Source organism: Ambystoma mexicanum, chromosome 1p, assembly GCF_040938575.1.
Source record: "Ambystoma mexicanum isolate Mex_15411 chromosome 1p, UKY_AmexF1_1, whole genome shotgun sequence".
Taxonomy (NCBI): Eukaryota; Metazoa; Chordata; class Amphibia; order Caudata; family Ambystomatidae; genus Ambystoma; species Ambystoma mexicanum.
The window spans coordinates 158,259,019-158,278,016 of NC_090921.1; the positions used below are offsets into that span (position 1 = coordinate 158,259,019).

General features: G+C 48.1%; 1 protein-coding gene across 2 annotated transcripts in view; it reads left to right on the forward strand.

The window, feature by feature from the left end:
• Positions 1-18,998, forward strand: part of YBX2 (Y-box binding protein 2) — an 889,269-nt gene that overhangs the window by 318,897 nt on the left and 551,374 nt on the right. For both annotated transcript variants that reach the window (XM_069645782.1, XM_069645789.1), the window contains exon 6: positions 14,032-14,144. In XM_069645782.1, the coding sequence (XP_069501883.1) occupies positions 14,032-14,144 (113 nt within the window). The remainder of the gene's footprint in view (positions 1-14,031; positions 14,145-18,998) is intronic.

Consider the following 18,998-nt stretch of genomic DNA (forward strand, 5'->3'; position numbering starts at 1 on the left):
CTTTTCAAGATAAGCCAGCTAGAGTGACAGGAGGATTTAGAGGCTTCTGGGCAAGCACACAAGGATGGAAAAGGAATCAACCTATGACTGGTCCACAGTCAAGAAAACCTTGCCTTTGGAAGGGGTTTTTAAGCACTAACCCAAACCAGCCAGGCAAGCTGACGATTTGACACACTACAGGGCCAACCGCATCTTATGCCAGTAGGATGGGTCAGCCTCCATTTGAAAGTTGTAGAGGTGGATATATTGGTCCACTGAACTTGTATTAGTAATAAAAACTGATTACGATTGCCCATCCAGAACTTTTATCCTTCAACAATTTTCATTAAACACCTGGCCAATGGGCAGCAGCAATTGATAGCTTTGGGTGCTATGGAGATTGTCCATCCAGAGAGTCAATCACATGGTTATTACTAGATTCTTTGCTTTTCCCAAGATAGACAAATCTAGATCAAGGATTCTCGATCTGTCGGGCTTCAACGAACGTCTCAACAAACAAAAATTCAAGCTAGTCGCACAGATTGTCCTCGGGTGTGGGGGGGGGGGTGGATTTGGATGTGCACACTGGACTTACAAGATGTGTTCATGCACAAACCGATTTGGGGAAGGCACATGTTTCTCAGTTTTTCTACACTAAACAATCGCTACCAATACAAGGTCCTACCCTCCATATTGAACTCGTAACCAACGTTATTTACAAAGGTCGTGGGTGCCCTGATGGTACATCCTCACGTCTCAGAATGCATATATATCCATACTTGGATGACTGGCTGATACGGGTGGCAAGGCCAAACAAAGTATTCTCGTCAGTCCAGTACATTCTACAACTGGTGTTTGCGTTGGATCTGGCAGTGAATCGAGAAAGTCGTTGTGCATTCCCACTCAGCGGCTGCATTATATAAGCCTGCTTTGGGACTTCTCACCCCCTCCTGGGGGAGAATAGGAAACCTATATGTGCTGTGCAAAGAATTTCTAGACACCCGGCAGTACCAGCAATACATTTTCAGCGACTGCTGGGTTTATTAACTTCCTGCATGTCAGTTTGCACATAAGGGAATTTCTGTTGCATTTGGCAGCATAGCATACAGACTCAGATCATGTCATCTACCTCCAGAGAGGCACAGATCTCTGTAGTCTGACGCAGTGGTTTAGCTAAACTTGAGATACAGAGGAAGGTGCTCCCATTTCTTCCCAGTAGTGATAGGAGCAAAATCGTCACTGCTTCCATTATGGGTGCCTTTGACTATTTTTTTTTTTTTATTTAACATTTATAAAGCGCTCACACAGCCCACAGGCATCGAGGCACTGTTACAGGAATTGTTTTTTTTTCTTAGTTGTGTAATTGTGTTGTTTTTTTGTCTTAGTTACGTATTTATAACGCGCTTAAACACCCAGAGGTTTCTAAGCGCGGACCCGGGGATCGAACCTGTTGCTTCGTGTCGTCTTGCTTCCAAGACACGCACGCTGCCGCTGAGCTATCCTCCCGGGACTATTGCGATGGCATCTATTTGGGCCAACCAGCGATACTAGTGCAGCAACTTCAATTTTTACAGAATGCGGCAGCTAGGTTGGCCTTGAATACCCCAAGACTTGCTCACTCGTGTGACTTTCTGCAGCGCCTCCACTGGCTCCCAGTTAAGTCCCGGGTTCAGTTCAAGATTTTGTGCATTGCTCATCAAGCCATTCATGCTACTGGGTCCTTGTTTCTTCAGTCAAGGCTTACTATTTATCAGCCTAAGAGATGCCTTTGTTCAGCTGATCGTTCCTTGCTTCTGGCTCACCCGGATGGGTGGCAGATCCTTTTCAGTGCTGGCACACAGGTTGTGGAATGCACTCCCACTGCATATTATGGGCAATGCTGCATGGGCATCGCACAAGCGAGGCAGGGTAACTGCTGTTACTATCGGCAGCTGGGAGAGGGGCAGCCCCAACCCCCCGTGCCTGCTCCTCTCCTTCCCCCCCAGCTACAGAGACGCGCAGTCTCGGCAGCACAAAAGCCACGGAAGGGTAAGGTGCAAACAGTGATCGCACCCTTCCTCCAAACAGCAAGGTGCTAAGCGCCATAAGGAAACCACCATCAGGCAGGGCCCAGGTTCAAAGATCTGCCCCCACCGGGGGGTCAGTCGGCTATCCGGCCGGGGGCTGCGACAACAGCGGCCCCCACCACATACACAACAAAGACCCAGGGCCTCCCTGGGTCTTAGAAATGAGAGCAGCATGCTCAGAGTAAACACAATCCGTTTGTGGACCCTGAACGGGGACCCAAGCAAACAGGAGGTTCACTGTTTACTCGGCGTCTTTCAAATCTTCTTGCTTCATTAGAAATTCTTGAAGTTCACTGTACATCGCAGTGTCTTTTTCCTTCCTGAACATTGTACTGTTCAAACCAATTGCAATGCAGTTTTAACGAAGGAAGAAACGGCAACCGAACGGCCAGCGCGGACGCTGTCAGCTTCAACATTTTCGGCATAGATCGAAAAGCGAGCGTGTCCAATCCACAGCAAACAGACGCGTGCTGCGGAATCATCCACAAAATCAGTGCGAACGAAGGAGAAGCGGCACTTGAACAGCACGGTGCGGACGGTTTCCCGATTAAACACTTTACAGGTGAGCCACCGCGCTGGGGCTACAAGGGAGGAAAAAGAAATTTATGTCCAGAAGAGATACATTGTATTACAGTGGACCGGAAACCCCGCGTTAAAAGGCAGACGGGGCAGGATAACACAAGCCAATTTTAAACTTGGCAGAGTCACAAACCAGCTTGGGAGCTTGTCTTTGCTTGACAGACACGCAGAGCTGGCAAACACATTTCCAAGCTCGACGGGCACAAACATTGCAGATTTAAAATAATTTCTGTAATATTGCAGGGCGATATCACAGCGAAACCAATTATTTAAATCCAGTAAATCAAGCCTGGGGGCTGCCCAAGTTTCTGAAACACGGGCAAGAAGGCACCAGTCAACAGTTACCCAGCACGGTCAACAAATAGAACAGGCGCAAAGAACTCGCCGATAACGGTTTAACTCCGTGATAAAACCCTTTTTCTTTTTCGTATAGCAGGCATAGTAAAAGATGGGGCCCAAACGGAAAACATGGGCACCCCCAACACCGGCGCAGAAGCCTAAATCACCACAATTGCTAGCAGCCATTGAAGCGGCAGAGCACTATGGATGGGCATGGGTTAGAGAAAACATGTACGGCCTACCCAGGGAAGGAATTACCAGCCCACCCAGCCAGGAGGAGGTACCTGCACCATCGAAAAAGAGAAAAATATCTGAAGACGCCAGAAAAGGTACCAAAAAATTGTCAAAATTATGCGAGAATATAGCGGAATTACAGCAACTAATGGTAGAAATAAGGGGGAAACAGACGCCGCCCGCAAGGGAACCTGGGGCCGCAAACCCCCCATCACAATAGAACCTACTATAACGGTTGTCAATACACCCATAACACTACCTAAAGCAACTCTGCCACAACAAGTACAGCATTTGCCAATAGCGGCCACAGCTATAAATGCAACAGCCTCCACAACTCCAGCAACTGATCCAACAAGTGCCCTAAAAGCATGGACAATGCCAGGCGCAGACAGCCCAGGTGCGACAGGGACACCCAGCAGCAATACAACTGACATATCAATCTGTAATGCGCAAGTAGAACAAAAAATGAAATCTTTCCAAACAGATATTAAATAGATACAAAAGATGCCTGGAATGGAACATTGATACCACAATCAAAGAAGCCATATGGGCCAAAGAGTTTATAGAAATCTTTTCCCTAATAGATGCACAGCGCAAAGGGAAAGACGCTTTTAGAGATCCCAAAAAAATAGAAGAGAAAGCCATTGCCAGGAACGCCCAGGTCGAGCAAAACTGGGACAACTGGTTACAGGCCTTTGCCATGCTAGCAACAATATGAAGAAACATTTCCCATGGATGGTAGGAAGATCTGGGCATATGTTGACAAAATAAGGGAAGTAAAAGTAACACAGAAGGGGAAGACATGGAAAAAACCACCAAACCAGACACAAACATAATCTTTCTGGGCATCGAAATAGACTCAGCAAAGGGGCTCTGCAGAATCCCAAAAACAAAAATAACAGAACTCCGGGCTAAAATACAAAACCTGATAATGAGGGATAAGGGGACTGTAAAGGAAATACAATCTTTAGCAGGCAGCCTCAATTTCGCATCCAAAATAATACCTCAAGGGAGGATATTTTCCAGAAGCCTGGAGTTCAAAATCAAATCACTCACCAAACCACATTTGCATATCCGGCTAGGCAGAGAGGTGAAAAAGGACCTGGAAACATGGGGAAAATTCCTCTGAGATTTCAATGGGTCTTTACTTTGGCGAACGCCTTTAAACACCCGGTCTAACAGGGTCCTATACACCGACGCAGCTGGGAGCAAGGGGTTTGGAGCCATACTAGAATCCGAATGGGTGGCAGGACACTGGCCCAATTCATGGCAAACAGCAGGGTGGACAAGAATCACCTTACTAGAAATATTCCCCATCTGGCTAACAGTACACATCTGGGGCAGGCGAGTAGCGAATACCGAACTTTTGATTTGGTGCGACAACATGGCTGTAGTGGGCTCCATAAACAGAAGGTCTACGAAATGCCCCTTAGTACTTAAAGTATTACGAGCCATTACAACAGTCGCACTACAAGTAAACGTTGTACTCAAAGCGAAGCACATTTCAGGGGCAGACAATAACATTGCTGATGCCTTATCTCGCTTCCAGTGGACAAGATTCCGAGAGCTAGCGCTGCACGCCCAAGAACAGATGACGCGAATACCAGCAGAATGCTGGGCAATAATGGGAAGACAAGAATAACGGCATCAACGCCAGAGCACAGGCCGGGGTGCCCAACGAAAACCAGGCACCTCTAAAACGGGTGCCAACAACACATTGGCATCAACGCCAGCACCAGAGAGTGCAGGCCGGGATGATCAATACAAATCAGGCACCTCTAAAAGGGGTGCCAGCAACACATTGGCATCAATGCCAGCGCCAGAGAGCCCAGGCCGGGATGCCCAACAAGAATCGGGCACAACAACGGGTGCCAACAACCTCACAGGCTTCCTAACAGTTGGCAGAGAGAGCGGTGGCAAGCACCACAGCAACACAGTACAGTAAGTGTTTGCAAATAGTATTCAAAGCCACAGGTTTAAACCACGTAGAACTAATAAAGATTGAAGATATAGAAGTATTTTTAAAATGGGCCCGGGAACAAGGTTTCAAAAGGGATTGGGCTAAAAGACACCTGGTGGCAATCTCATACTTTACGAAAATTCGTGGCGACTCAGACCCCACTCGGAACACTCATTTCTTATGCAATGAAGGGATGGGGCAGAGTGGAGGGGCCGCAAGTGGACACCTGCCGACCTCTTGATTTTACCAAACTGGTACAGATAGCAAGCCATTTGGAAGCTATATGTTGGCACCCTTACGAGATAATGTTATTTAAAACAGCCTTTTTCCTAGCCTACTTCGGGGCTTTCCGGGTAGGGGAACTCATTGCTTCCAGCACCAAGGCCACAAACGGCCTGGGCGTCATGGAAATCAGGGTGAGACAAGAGTGTTGATATAGAAATCCAGCAGTCAAAAATGGGTGCAAAAAGAACCATCAATATTTGTTGTATCGATGAGGCAACAAACTGCCCGGTGTGCATCACCAACCTCTATTACGCACAATGACCTAAAGTGGGGGGGAGTTTTTTAATCCACAAGGATGCATCGGCCCTAAGCCGCTACCAATTTAAAGGAGTGCTGATGAAAGCAGAGCAGGGTGGGATCTCAAACATTTCGCCACTCATTCCTTCAGGATAGGTGCCGCCACTGCTGCATGGCAAGGAGGTTTAGCACCGCAACTACTAAAAAAATATAGGGGGATGGAAGTCAGACTGTTATAAAAGATATATCGGACCGCAACCGATATAGCCATCCGCCATAATATTGTATTGCTTTTCCTTCCCTCCCTCCCACCACCACAGAAACAGGCGAAGTGAGGACCACACTCCGATCAGCATGGATAGTTGGCCACTCATTCGTTTTCAGGATGGGCAGAAGAGACTAAAGATGGGCCACCTTTCAGAAACACCATTACGTCATGGTGGGGATACAGAGGCCTACGTTGGGCGGATGTCCACGAAACATTTGCGGAACTGGTGGCATACAGGGACCCACCAGAATTCCTGATCATACATCTAGGGGGCAACGACCTAGTCGAACAGCTAGACGCACCCTATGCGAAGAAATGTGCTCCTCTCTAGCAGGCATTTCGCACAACTGGAGGGGTACCGAAATATATTTCGAAGTCATCTTACCAAGAAAGAAATGGCTATGGGCCAACTGCTACAAATCTATAGACCTATCCAGAAGAAAACTGAACAGGACTATAGAGAGATTCTGTATGACTAGAGGACTGGGTTTCGTAAAACACCCAGCCATTACACTAGGCAACCCAGACCTTTTACTCGACGACGGCACCCATCTGTCTAGCCAGGGCATGGAGCATTTGTATCGGGGAAATCAATACAACTCTTGCTCACAGGGGCTGTCGCTAGGGCATACTCTTGGGGGAACACGGCCAGCCGGGAACCTGCCCGTGTGGCGGCACGGGTCTGCGGGGGTAACCTCAGGACCTGGTGCCCAAAAGTATACCATCATGATATGTGATATTGTCATAACCCATATCTGTACAATAGAATCCTACAGCCTTTTTATTGCCAACACTTGTAAAAAGTTGTGGGCCTATCATTACGGGTGAGGGTTCGGGGTTCGGCCATTACTAATGCATGCATATGGTTTCAGCAGTTATGGGCAATGCTACATGGGTATTCCACAAGCGAGGCAGGGTAACTGCTGTTACTATCGGCAGCTGGGAGAGGGGCAGCCCCAACCCCCCCGCGCCTGCTCCTCTAATCCCCCGAAATACCCCCCCCGTCCCCAAGTACGGAGATATGCAGTCTCTGCGGCACAAAAGCCACGGAAGGGTAAGGTGCGAACAGTCATCGCACCCTTCCTCCAAACAGCAAGATTCTAAGCACCATAAGGAAACCACCATCCGGCAGGGCCCAGGTTCAAAGATCTGCCCCCACCGGGGGGGGGTCAGACAGTCGGCTATCCGGCTGGGGGCTGTGACAACAGCGGCCCTCACCACATACACAACAAAGACCCAGGGCCTCCCTGGGTCCTATAAATGAGAGCAGCATGCTCAGAGTAAACACAATCTGTTTGTGGACCCTGAACGGGGACCCAAGCAAACGGGAGGTTCACTGTTTACTCAGTGTCTTCCAAATCTTCTTGCTTCTTTACCACAGAACCCACCCACCCTACAAAAGGAGAAGAACAAAAAGAAGTACAAGGTACTGTACGGTGCCCACAACAAGTCGTGGGAAACAAGAAGGCGGAACGGGTCCGAGGGGGAACCTCAAGACCCGGTGCCCAAAAGTATGATACCATCATGATGTGATTGTTATTGTCATAACCCATATCTGTACAATAAAATCCTACGGCCTTTTTATTGCCAACACTTGTAACAAGTTGTGAGCCTATCATTACGGGTGAGTGTTCAGGGTTCGGCCATTACTAATGCATGCATATGGTTTCAGCAGTTGGGAGCATTCAGGCACTATCTGCCTTTCGAAGGAAACTGAAAACTTGTCTGCTCCTGTGCCTCCCTCTTGTTCCTGCAGTTTTCTGCTCAGTGCCTTGATGCCTTTGTGTCTTTGCTGCGCTTTACAAATTCGCTTACGTTACAGACAGAACAGATACCAGTTAGAGCCACTCCATCCAGCCCTCAGATGGTGGATGGACATGAGCAACTTGATGGAGTCTTTCTCCCGCTCTCCACCAACAAAGGCTCTTGCCACAGATGCAAGTCTGACAGGTTAGGGAGCAGTATTAGTCAACTGGCACATCACTACCTGTGGCCCATGGGGGGATAAAAGGAAGACCAACTTGCTGGAACTGATGCACATTTTTCTGGCACTGAAGTCTTTCCAACAACTTTCTCTCAGATTGCTGGCTATTGATATACAGACAACACAACTGCCATGTTCTATGTGAACAAGCAAGGGAGCACAAGGTCACCGGCCCTTTGTAGGTTACCTTGCTCTATGGCTATGCAAGTGTCTCCAGAACCCAATACATCCCATTGACACCTCTGCCCGGGGAGTATAATGTTCCTGGTGGGCCGTCTGAGCAGGCAATCCAATGTGCCTCAGGAATGAGAGCTTCGGAGGAAAGTCCTGAACAAAATATTCACAGAATGGGAACTCCACCACTGGATCTGTTTGGAACACAGTACAACATTGTCCTGTAGATGTCATGGAGGGTGCTAGGACAAGCGTTGCAAGGCTACATGCGCTGTGGGACGGGTATTTGGTCTATGCCATCCTGCAGATTCCGCCGATAACGAAGGTATTGCACAAACTGAAGCAGATGAAAAATTGTAGCACGATATTGATTGCACTGTACTGCCCTAAGACTGTACGCCAGTAAATGGACACTATTGTCTAACTGGTGCTTGGAGTGGGTAATCTTTTTTTTGCCAAAGTGAACAACGTTTTTGTCACTCATTTAAATTAATCAAATGTTTCAGTGGATTCATTTAAAGCGTACTTGGCCGAAAGCACCACTTTTGCATTGCCTAATGCATTGGTAAGAAGGCAGTTCAATGGACTCAGATTACACCCTTCAAAGAGGAAGCTGCATGCTCCATGGGAGCTGAATGTAGTCTCGGCAGCTCTGATGCAGAAACCACTTCAATCGATTACCAGGCCTGACCTGCGTTGGGTGACCCTCAAGACCACATTTCTGGTAGGCATACACTCTGACTACTATTACAGGCACTGCTTGTGAAAGAGTGGTATTTGATCTTCCATAAAGACAGTTGTATTGAGAACACAGCTTGTTTTTCCATTTTGCTTTTTTTTTAGGCACAAACACTGACCGGGAAAGTGTCCTTCACACGGATGTGGCCACAGTTGAAATCTACCTGGAGCCATACTAAATTAACAAGAAAGTCAACTCTGCTGTTTGTGACATTGTGGTCCTAAAGCAGGAAAAGCAGTGGCGCAAGCAACAATTCTGTGTTGGATTGTTACTCCCATCATAGATTCGTACAGTGCAAGGGATACGACACCACCTGTAGGTCTGCATGCCCATCTCTGTGTAATCAGCATGAATAGCTTTTCAGAGTCTTATTCCTCTGACAGAAGTAAGGCAGCCACATGGGCGACTCTGCATTGCTTTTGCAAGCATTATTTGTTTGAGGCAGTGATGCTACTTTTCGGCAAGCAGTACTCTGGGGGAGGGGGCATTTTTTTTTCTCAGAAACTGCTATTCTACAAGCTACCCGGATAGTAGAGATGCAATGTAATGTCCCATCGGTACGGAGATATGGGGACGTTATGTAAGTGTACAAAAAAGGTTACTCACTGCACTTAGTCCAAAGTCCCCTTTCCTCCACACGTCCGTCCATTCCTGCTAATAAACTACCAAGTCTGACTGAAGAAAAACAATTGCCAGTTTCAGTGGGAGGGATGTTGTCACATAGGGGAGAAGACACTCTGGGGTGTGGCAATTACACACGTGAATAAAGTATGCAACAGCTATATTCACGTCCCCATATTGTGGAACTTTCCATCAGTATGGTGGAAAGGGGACCAAGAGTACAGTTCTCACTACAGTGGTTAACCTTTTTTATTTGAATCAACTAGGCCAACCACATTAATTTAACTTTGTACGTAATGCACAGAAATATTGTAAAGTCACCTTTGGTGCCACAGAATAGATGGTTATTCATCATGTTCCTGATATTCTGTGAGCGTCTCAGCCAGGTTGGATGGGGTTTGTAAGATTGCCTTTGAAGGTTATTCATACTTTAATGGTCAGCCAGTGTAGCATGCCTAGGACTGGGATGATTTAGTATTTCCTGTAATGAGTTGCACAGATGCTTGGTGTGCAGTTTCAGAGAAACACGGTGACTGATGGGTGCCTGTCAAAAAGGCACTGTCAGTATGTGGCAGTGAATGCTTGGATAGCAGTTCTGAAGTTGCCCACAGAGACTGGATTTGAACTTTCATAGGCAGGAGCTGGTAAAACATCCTTTTCAAAACTGTAGGCTTGAATGTGGTTGCTGGCAATGTTGAGCCAGGGACTGGTGTGGGCCTGAATCCTTCTAAATTACTTGTACTTGCCCAGTGGTGATACCAAGGGGACTGATTCATTTTGATTTGTTTAAGGTAGGTTGCAATGTAGGTATTGAAGATGTCTGGGATTAAAAATACTTGGGGTACACCGCAGGCAGTGGGCTATTGATGGGATTGGTTGCCATCCTTTTTGAACGGTCATTATTTTAGGTGTCCACCCTAGTACTTAGTTCAAACCCATGCATATGTTGAGAATGTTTGAATAAAGCAATTGTATCGGATGCCATTGCAGAAGAATTATCCATAAATGCAACCTATAATTTCGGATGAGGTGATTTGCCACCCCGCTCATTTTTATTTTTGGCTATTAGGTGGTGTGTAAGCACCACCTAGAAGTCAAAACTATTGTTTGGAGTACAGCTAAGGAAGAATGGCATGAGACACAAAGCTTGTAGGTGTTTGGTTATTTAGCCACCCATTCACTTCCCATAGCCACGCTAATCCCTTTGGCCATTCCCACCCTGCTCCCTGCCCGAAAAACATCCTCCTGTGATGGCTTTATCGAACTTCATCACATCGTGACTGAAGTGCCTGAACAGTGCGTTTTCAAAGTAGTCTTTTGAGAGTTCATAATTTAATTGGCGTTTCAACTGATGTAATGTCAGCAGGGAGCAGTTGTGGAATAAATTAGTGGATTGGAATTGTCCGCCTTCCCCCAATTTGAGGCAGTGCAAGCACCCTATACGGATACATCGATCCAGGTGCGATTAACATCAATTGGAGCACTCTCTAGGAAAATATTCACCTATCGGGAGCTGAAGCAGGCTTACTCCCTGGCCCAATATTATTCAATCTTTACATGTCTGATTTAAGGGACTCCCAAGTAAATGTTCGAGCCTCTCCACCTAAAATGCCTATGAAATGCTGTGGGCCCTTTACGCTGATGACTCGGCCTTTATTGACCAAACCCCTATTGGTCTTCAGCGTAGGTTAAATGCCTTCATGCTATACTTGAGAGAATGACCTGAGGTTAAATGGGAATAAATCTAAGATCTTGGTTATGTCATTGGCTTGCATGAAGCACAAAGGGTTGTATTCATGGACGGTGAATGGAGAAGGATTGGATATGGTGGAATATGACCTATTTGGGGACTATAGTTAATAAGAATTTGGATGCGAGTGCACACATCTCTGAGAGTGAAAATGGAAAGACTAACAGCCCAGGGAGTGGAGCTACATAGGAGATATAGGGCATTTTCATCTATCCCTCTAATCATTTTCTACAAACAAAAGGTGGTAAAAAATATAACCTATGGAGCTGAAACCATGCTGAATTTAGCTTTGAAAGCATTGGCAAGGCTAGAGGTGCTCTTTTGGAGGAAGATTCTCAGACTCCCAAATTCGTTGATGGCAACCATTCGATTTGAGTTGGGGTTACAATCCCTAGAATCAGTAGCAACATGCAAAACTATTTCCTTATAAAGGAAATGTATTGCCCGGGATAGCAACCTCCTTTTTAATATCCTCAACCAATACGAGCCAAAGTGCCCTGAGAAGGGATTGATGGCATGGAAGGAAAAATGTGAATTATCTTGGATTGTGACATTCCAACTGATCTACTAATTTCACAGCTGGTGAAGGTAAAAAAATTGCTTTATCTGGTTTGGGTCTCTACCGTGGAGGCGAGAAGTAAAAATAGACTGACGCTACCATCGGCCGGGGAATGTAGGGGCTTAAACCAAATCCCTAGGCACCTTAACAATTCCCATCAATCCACTGTAGCGATCTGTATGTGCTGCTGCTTTAATTTCCTCCCTACAAGAGAAGTTCAACTAGTTAGTAAGCGCATTTTGGAGGATGATTCACACTGAAGATATTGTGCGGACGATATGTTACGGATCTGTTTCATTTGGTAATTACCTGCAAAACACTGACCAAAATGAGAACATGCCATTTCGAGGGGCACTTGGAGCAGACGCTCTTACTAACATCAATTCAATGGTGGTAAAGATTTTTAATTGGTGAGAAAGTAAGCCCGATTTTAGCAGTAATGACATTTGTAGATTTTTTAAGGTGGATGAATAACATAAATATACGGATATGAAATTTGATATACTGGATATAGGTTTTGCTATTTTGTAATGTGGAGAAGAGATTGTGGGCATATGATTATGTATGTAAAAGGTTCAAATTTGTTAACCATAAACCTAAATAAAAAAAGTAATTAAAATGTCTTAACCAGGTCTTCCTTCAGCCACCGGATTTATAAGCATTGCATGTTCTTCCCTGAAGTCCTATTACTAACTGCAATTGGCAAAACCAACAATTTTGGAGTGTGTATGATTAGGCTTTTGCCAGACACTGCTATTCGATTCAGGTGTACTCCCCATTTGCAACTGCTACTTTTGATGGCCAGTTAATAGCACTACAGCAGTGCCTGGCAAATGCTTTTCCCCTGCCTGCACAAAAGCCAAAACTATTATCATTGCCGATGCTTGTTTTAACCTGGCTGTTGAATAAATGTGTTACAGAACAGCATTTCCAAATTCTTTGGATATAGTGTCCTTCAAAATTGAGATGCATGTGGGAACTTAGTTATTGGTTAGATATGTCAGTTGTTAAAAATATGGGTTGGAGGAGAGGGTCCTACTCGTACAAAGTCTCTGTTCTAGAGAGTTGCTTAGGAAATTCAGATATGTATTCCCAAAACAAAAATGCATGATAATGTATTATGGCCATGCCCAAATGGAAGCCTCCTGAGAACTACCACCTGGTTGTCATTCTTATTCATGAATTGCAAGGTAGTTGATGCTTCAGAGTAAATTCTCAGTTTGGAATGCTATACGCATTTTAAGCTAGACTGTACATTGTTACTGCCTACACCCCCGCTTGAATATTGCCAATATTGTAGTCTGGTCCCTGCAACTGCTCTGCCTATTAACTAAGTAGTAATGCGCATTGTATGGATTCCACAGGTCAGGCAATAAAATTGATCGGATGCAGTTGGTGGCAAGGCCTCACTCTGGGTGGAGGAATGCTGATCAGGCTTCTGAAGTGTTAGGAATGCCTGCATCATCCCAGTTATTTGATGGAAAAGCTAAAAATACAGGATTCTAATAAAATGAGATGTTTAATATAAACATAATGGGATTCCTTATTTAGGACACATGACTGGCAGAGCATGCAAATGTATTCCCTCCGGTGGCTGTGTGGCAGAGGATGTGTCTGGATCCCCCCCCCATTGGCTTGATCAGTGTGGCCCATCTGTCTTTCCTGAAATCAATAAAAAATAAAATGATCAGCATTTAATTTTAGATCCTCACCTTGCTTGATATTAGGATTTGTGGACCCCTTTCTAATGCCATTGGTAATAGTTGCAACTCTCACTGCAGTCATGACTGAGCTCACTGCATACACATCTCTTTACTAAATCTGGGCACACAAGGCTTCAGATTGATTTTGTAGTTGAAGTATTTTACTCCCCATGTGTGAAAGTTAGGAGTAAAAATGTAATTCATATTTCCAATGGGGTTACTTTCTAGGCAAGAACATTTGAACTCTAAAATAGATTTGTTGTAATTCATACTTTGCAATTCATACAAACTGTAAGGTACAGTTTTACCTTTAATTTCATTTATATATCAAGCAGTAATAGCGCTCCTTCCGATGACACTAATCTGCTGGAACATTGATGTGCACACATTGAAGCTTTGAGTGGGTACATGTTCCTGTTTTCTATTGCCTAGTTTTACTGAGTGTCTGGTACACCGCTCAAGGGCTCCTTATCCTTGCCTGCTTCACTGCTCTCCTAGTATGTGTAAACGTGTTCGGTCATGCACAAGCTCAATGTTTATGGCACTACTTTCAGGGTACTGAGACGGAGGAGCCTAAAGATACCACTCAGCCGGTTCCAGATCAACAGCCAGCAGAACCTGGTCAGGAGAGGCCCCAGCCACGTCGTTTCCGCCCAAGATTCCGCAGGTAACTACCACATTTTCTTGTAGCTGGAGGCCTTTTTAAGTGCCAGATTCTAATTTGTAGCACTATTTTAGACAGCTGATCAGTGATATGAAGTATGCAGCAGGTTTTATTTGCATAATCTGTACATCACTGTATTGCTGGTTTCTTAACCATTGGGTGGTCTTTTGTTTTATGTACACTATCTCACTTTCAAGCTTACGGACCACTCACCCATTTAGGCTGCTAGTGTAGGGAGGACACTCCCCTTCAGGTGCCCTACCTGACTCCGATTGCAACACTCAGCAGCGTTAGTTGTTGGGAGTCTGTAGGCTTATGACCGGTGTCCTCTCCAAGACAGATGCTAACCTCTTATGTGATGCAGCAGTAATCTTTATTTAAATGTTTGCTCGTAAGGTGCCTTTCCTGGCTAGATTTCTATTTGTAGAGAAGTCCTGGTTACCTTGCAATTGGAGTATACCAATTTGACCCTTCTTTTTATAAAAGGATCTCGCACGTGTTGCTGTGATTTTTTGAACGGTCCGATGAGACGTACAGGCAACAGCCTAATGACCTTCTCCAGCATGGGGTCTGGCATGGATTCACATGCTCATGAATATTCCACGTCATCGGGCTGAGAATCCTCGGTAAAGAGAAAAATCAGTTTCTATTTCGTTTCTGAATTGTTTCTACTAATAACCAATCACTGGTCTCTGGGTCATACTGCCCCCAGCCAATGACTGCCCTCTGCCTAAGCCTCTCCTCTTGCAGCCATCTTCAGATTTTTACCGCACGTTCAAGTGTTGGGAGTCCTCGTGCTTTAGCTCTCTAGCTTTTACTGCGTGTTGCGTTTTTTTTAAAGAGTTTACTCTTATATTTTCAGTCAATTCGAGCCTCATGCTCCACCGATTGTTCTTCCAATTAACGTGGACCCGTTTCAGAATTTTCTACGGCCCTCAAGGGCAAATTTTTGTCGAGTTTTCACTTCTTGGAGGATTCCAGAAGATCTTTAAGGCCTACCCCGCGTGGTCATAGCCCAGGACAAAGGAGACACGACGCCTGTTGGATCCAAGCTGTTTAGGATCTGCCCTGTATGTGGATTACAGAATGTCTTCAAGGAAGATGAGCACTCCCGGTGCCTCTATTGCCTTCACAACGACAAATCGCACGTGGAGAAGGACTGTGCGTTCTGTAAGAACATGTCCATCCGGACAATGAAGGACCGTCTTGTTCGGCTCACTAACTGGCTGAAGGGGAAGAGCTCAGCAGCAGGTGAGAAGTCGTCAGAGCGGTCTTCTAAGAACTTTGAGGGCGCTCCAGCGACGGGGGCCCAACAAAGGGCTAAGCACCACGAGTCTGCGGGCACCGGGAGCGCCGTTGGTTCGGGCTCCTTGGCTGCCAGGCAGGGCGCAATGTCACGAACACCATCATCCACGAGTCAATGCTCTGGCTCGGTGAAAAGGAAGTCGGAGAACCCGGGTAAGCTTCTGGAGGAAGCCCCAGTCGATCCCAAAGGAAACAGCTGGGGGGGGCGAGGCAGTGACCCTCCCCTTAAGGTGAAGGCCTCAGACGCGCCCAAGGTCATGAAGGCCCAGATTCACCCGGCAAAGGCCTCGATTGAAGGAGTCGTGGCGGCCCTGGCGAAGCCTGCAGAGGCTACCCCAGTGGACACTACTTCCGGGCCTAGAGTTTCCCTGCCACTCAGGAGGGAAACATCTTTCCAGCCTATCGAAGACCCCCGTGAACCCCGGGATGAGAAAGAGGAGGCATGGTAGCCCTAATGGACACAGATACCACCTCCTGAAAATGAGCTGGCTGGCGTCAAAAAGATCCTGGACAAGAAGTTCGAGGAGGCCAGGTCCTACAGGAGGGATCCCGACGAGGTGGACGTGGAGAGCAACGGTGGGGCTGACGAGCAACCGTGGATGAAGCGAAGGACCCTGCGCCCCAGCCTTCCCTTCCATCGCAACCAATGCCACAAGACAATTCAGGAGCAATCTTGATGGCTTTGCAGGCCCTGTGTACGGAGATGAGGACAAGGTTGCTCTTACCACCAGTGGACGATCCAGCGGCGCCTGGACCGTCGGGGAGCCCACCGAACAAGCGGAGGCGAGTCCATCCTCCACCTACCTTCCAGCCTTCATCCCCTCCTCCGAAGGAGGGGACGGGGACTGATGACGGTGGTGACGGGACAGATCTCCAATCAACCCCTGCCCGGCCCTGACCCCCCCCGAACGAAATTGGCTCCTTTCACGCCATGATCACCAGGGCATCAGAGCTGTTCCAGCTATGCCCCGAAGAGCAGGAGGAGGGTTTCCTCTAATGGCGGGAGGCTAAGAAGGCCGTCCTCTCAGTCTGTTACTGGATGACATCTGGGACGAGGGACTGTCACTGCTGGAGAACCTGTCCACGGCTCCTGCAAAGAGGGACCGGTACAAGTAGTAGTACTGGGTCCCAGACTCAGCCCCTATGTGGCTCAGAGCACAACCATCCCTGGATTTGGTGGTCTCTGCGGCCAAGAAGAAATCGGCAGGGGCGACAGCATCAACTTCCACTTACCCACCAGATGGCGAGGGGGATGAAGCTGGATGCCATGGGACGGGTCATCTCGTCGGCAGCGACGACCATCAAAGCGGCAAACGCCCTCACGATCGTGGCACGCTACAACAGGGAGCAGTGGTTCAAGATCGCTCCCCTCCTGGACTTCCACCCTCTTGCCATCTGGGAGGGAGGCCCTTGAAATCCTGCAGGAAAGTGAGGTGGCTTCGGACCACACCATCATGGTGTCCCCGGACATCGCTGATACAGGCTTTCGCCAGATGGGCAACAGCGTTTGCCGGCGCGGTTGGCTCAAGGCCACCGATTTCAGTTAGGACGTGCAGACCAGAGTACTGGACATGCCCTTCGGAAACAACCTGTTCGCCAAGGCAGTGGACGAGTCACTGCAGGCCATCAAAGCAGACACCGAGACAGCCCGTGCCCTGGGTTTTCTCCATCGGTGACTGCCGTCCTTTCGGACCTACGGAGGCAAGTCTCAAGGTGCCTCCAAAGGATTCAGCGGCAGTTCTGCGTCGTACCGCCAGGTGGCCTGCTTATCGCAGGAAGCCTAGAGGATGCAGCAAGGCCGGAGGACACAATCGTCGCCAAGGTGGCAAGGCCTCGGCAAAGCAAGCCTGAACCGGCCGTGATGTCGGGCCCATCACCCGAGCCCCCAGGTGGGAGGCCGGCTGGTGAATTTCATCAGCGTGTGGGAGTCCGTCTCCACCGACCGTTGGGTGCTAGATGCCCTGGCCCACTCTTTCCAAAGTGTCCCTGTCTACCACCCATGACCAGGAAGGAAAACCATGTGTCACAGCTGCTTCTAGAGGTACGAGCAATGCTAAAAAAGGGCGTGATGGAACTCATCCCGAAGAGGCTCCGGTATACTCGCAGTACTTCCTCGTCTGAAAGAAGACCGGCAGCTGGCGGCCCATCCTAGACCTTCGCCGCCTCAACAAATACATCAAGTCCCAGAAGTTTCAGATGATCGCCCTTCAGCAGTCCTGGGACAGCTGGAAGGTGGTGACTTCCTGTCGTTGCTGGACTTGGATGCCTACTTCCACATCCCCATACACAAAGGACATCAAACATTCCTACGATTTGGTGTCCAAGGGCGACACTACCAGTTCAAGGCCCTGCCCTTCGGGTTGAAGTCGGCGCCAATGGTCTTCAAGTGCCTGGCACTGGTGGTGGCGTAGCTGCGACGATTGGCTCATCTGAGCAAGGTCAAGCGAACTTGCAGTTGATCACACAGCGAAGACCATCCAACTGCTCATGGATCTGGGATTCTTGATCAACTTCGCAAAATCCCACTTGGTACCGTCGCAAGATGCCCTGTTCCTGGGAGCCAGGCTCGACAGTGGCGCGGTTGGCTTCACCATCAGAGGAAAGGACGAAGGACATGCTGGGCAAGATACAACGGCTGTTGACCATGGAAGTGGCCAGGGTGAGGTCCATTAAGTCCCTACTCGGCATGATGTCATCGTGCATCTACCTCGTGCGTCTATGCAGGTTGCGGATGCGGCCAGAGTTCCTTGACGCTCGTTGGATGCAAGCGGTGGGCAGCTTCGAAGACCAGATCTCCCTCAACGAGATGTTCCGTCAAGCGATCCGGTGGTGGGGTGCCCACGCGCACCTCGCGGCGGGCATGGACTTCCAGACCCCAGCACATCAGGAGACCGTGATGACTGATGCCTTCCTGGAGGGATGGGGAGCGCACATGGCAGATCTCCACTCAAGAGGCCTTTTGGCTCCTGGAGGAGAGGTCCCTGCACATCAATGTCCTGGCGCTCCGGGCTGTGTTCTGGGCCCACAGGTCTTTTCTTCCGTCCCTCAATGGCAAAGTGGTACGGATCTTAAACGCCACCACGATATTCTACATCCGGAAGCAGGGGGGCACCAGATCCCCAGCCCCATCCAAGGAAGCGCAGGATCTGTGGCACTGGACCGTCGCCGAGGGGATGTTCCTGGTACCTTTTCATCTGGCAGGAGTGAAAGTGTCGCTGACTGCTGCGCTCTTGCCACGAGTGGGAGCTTCGGCAGTATCAAGTGGATCTCCTATTCCGACAATGGGGCAGTCCCCAGATCGACCTGTTCGCAACAGCGGCAAACACCAAGTGCCGGAGGTTCTCCAGCAGGTTTCCCCATTTGGGGAGCATGGGCGATGCATTCTCCTTCCCCTCGGATGGCCTGTTCCTATACGCGTTCCCACTGTTGCTATTGCTTCTGCGACTCATCAATCCACTCAGTCCCGGTGCAGGATGATCCTTGTCGCACCGGCGTGGCTGAGGCAGATATGGTTCCCGGACCTTCTGGACTTGTCATCCCACCCCGCCCCCC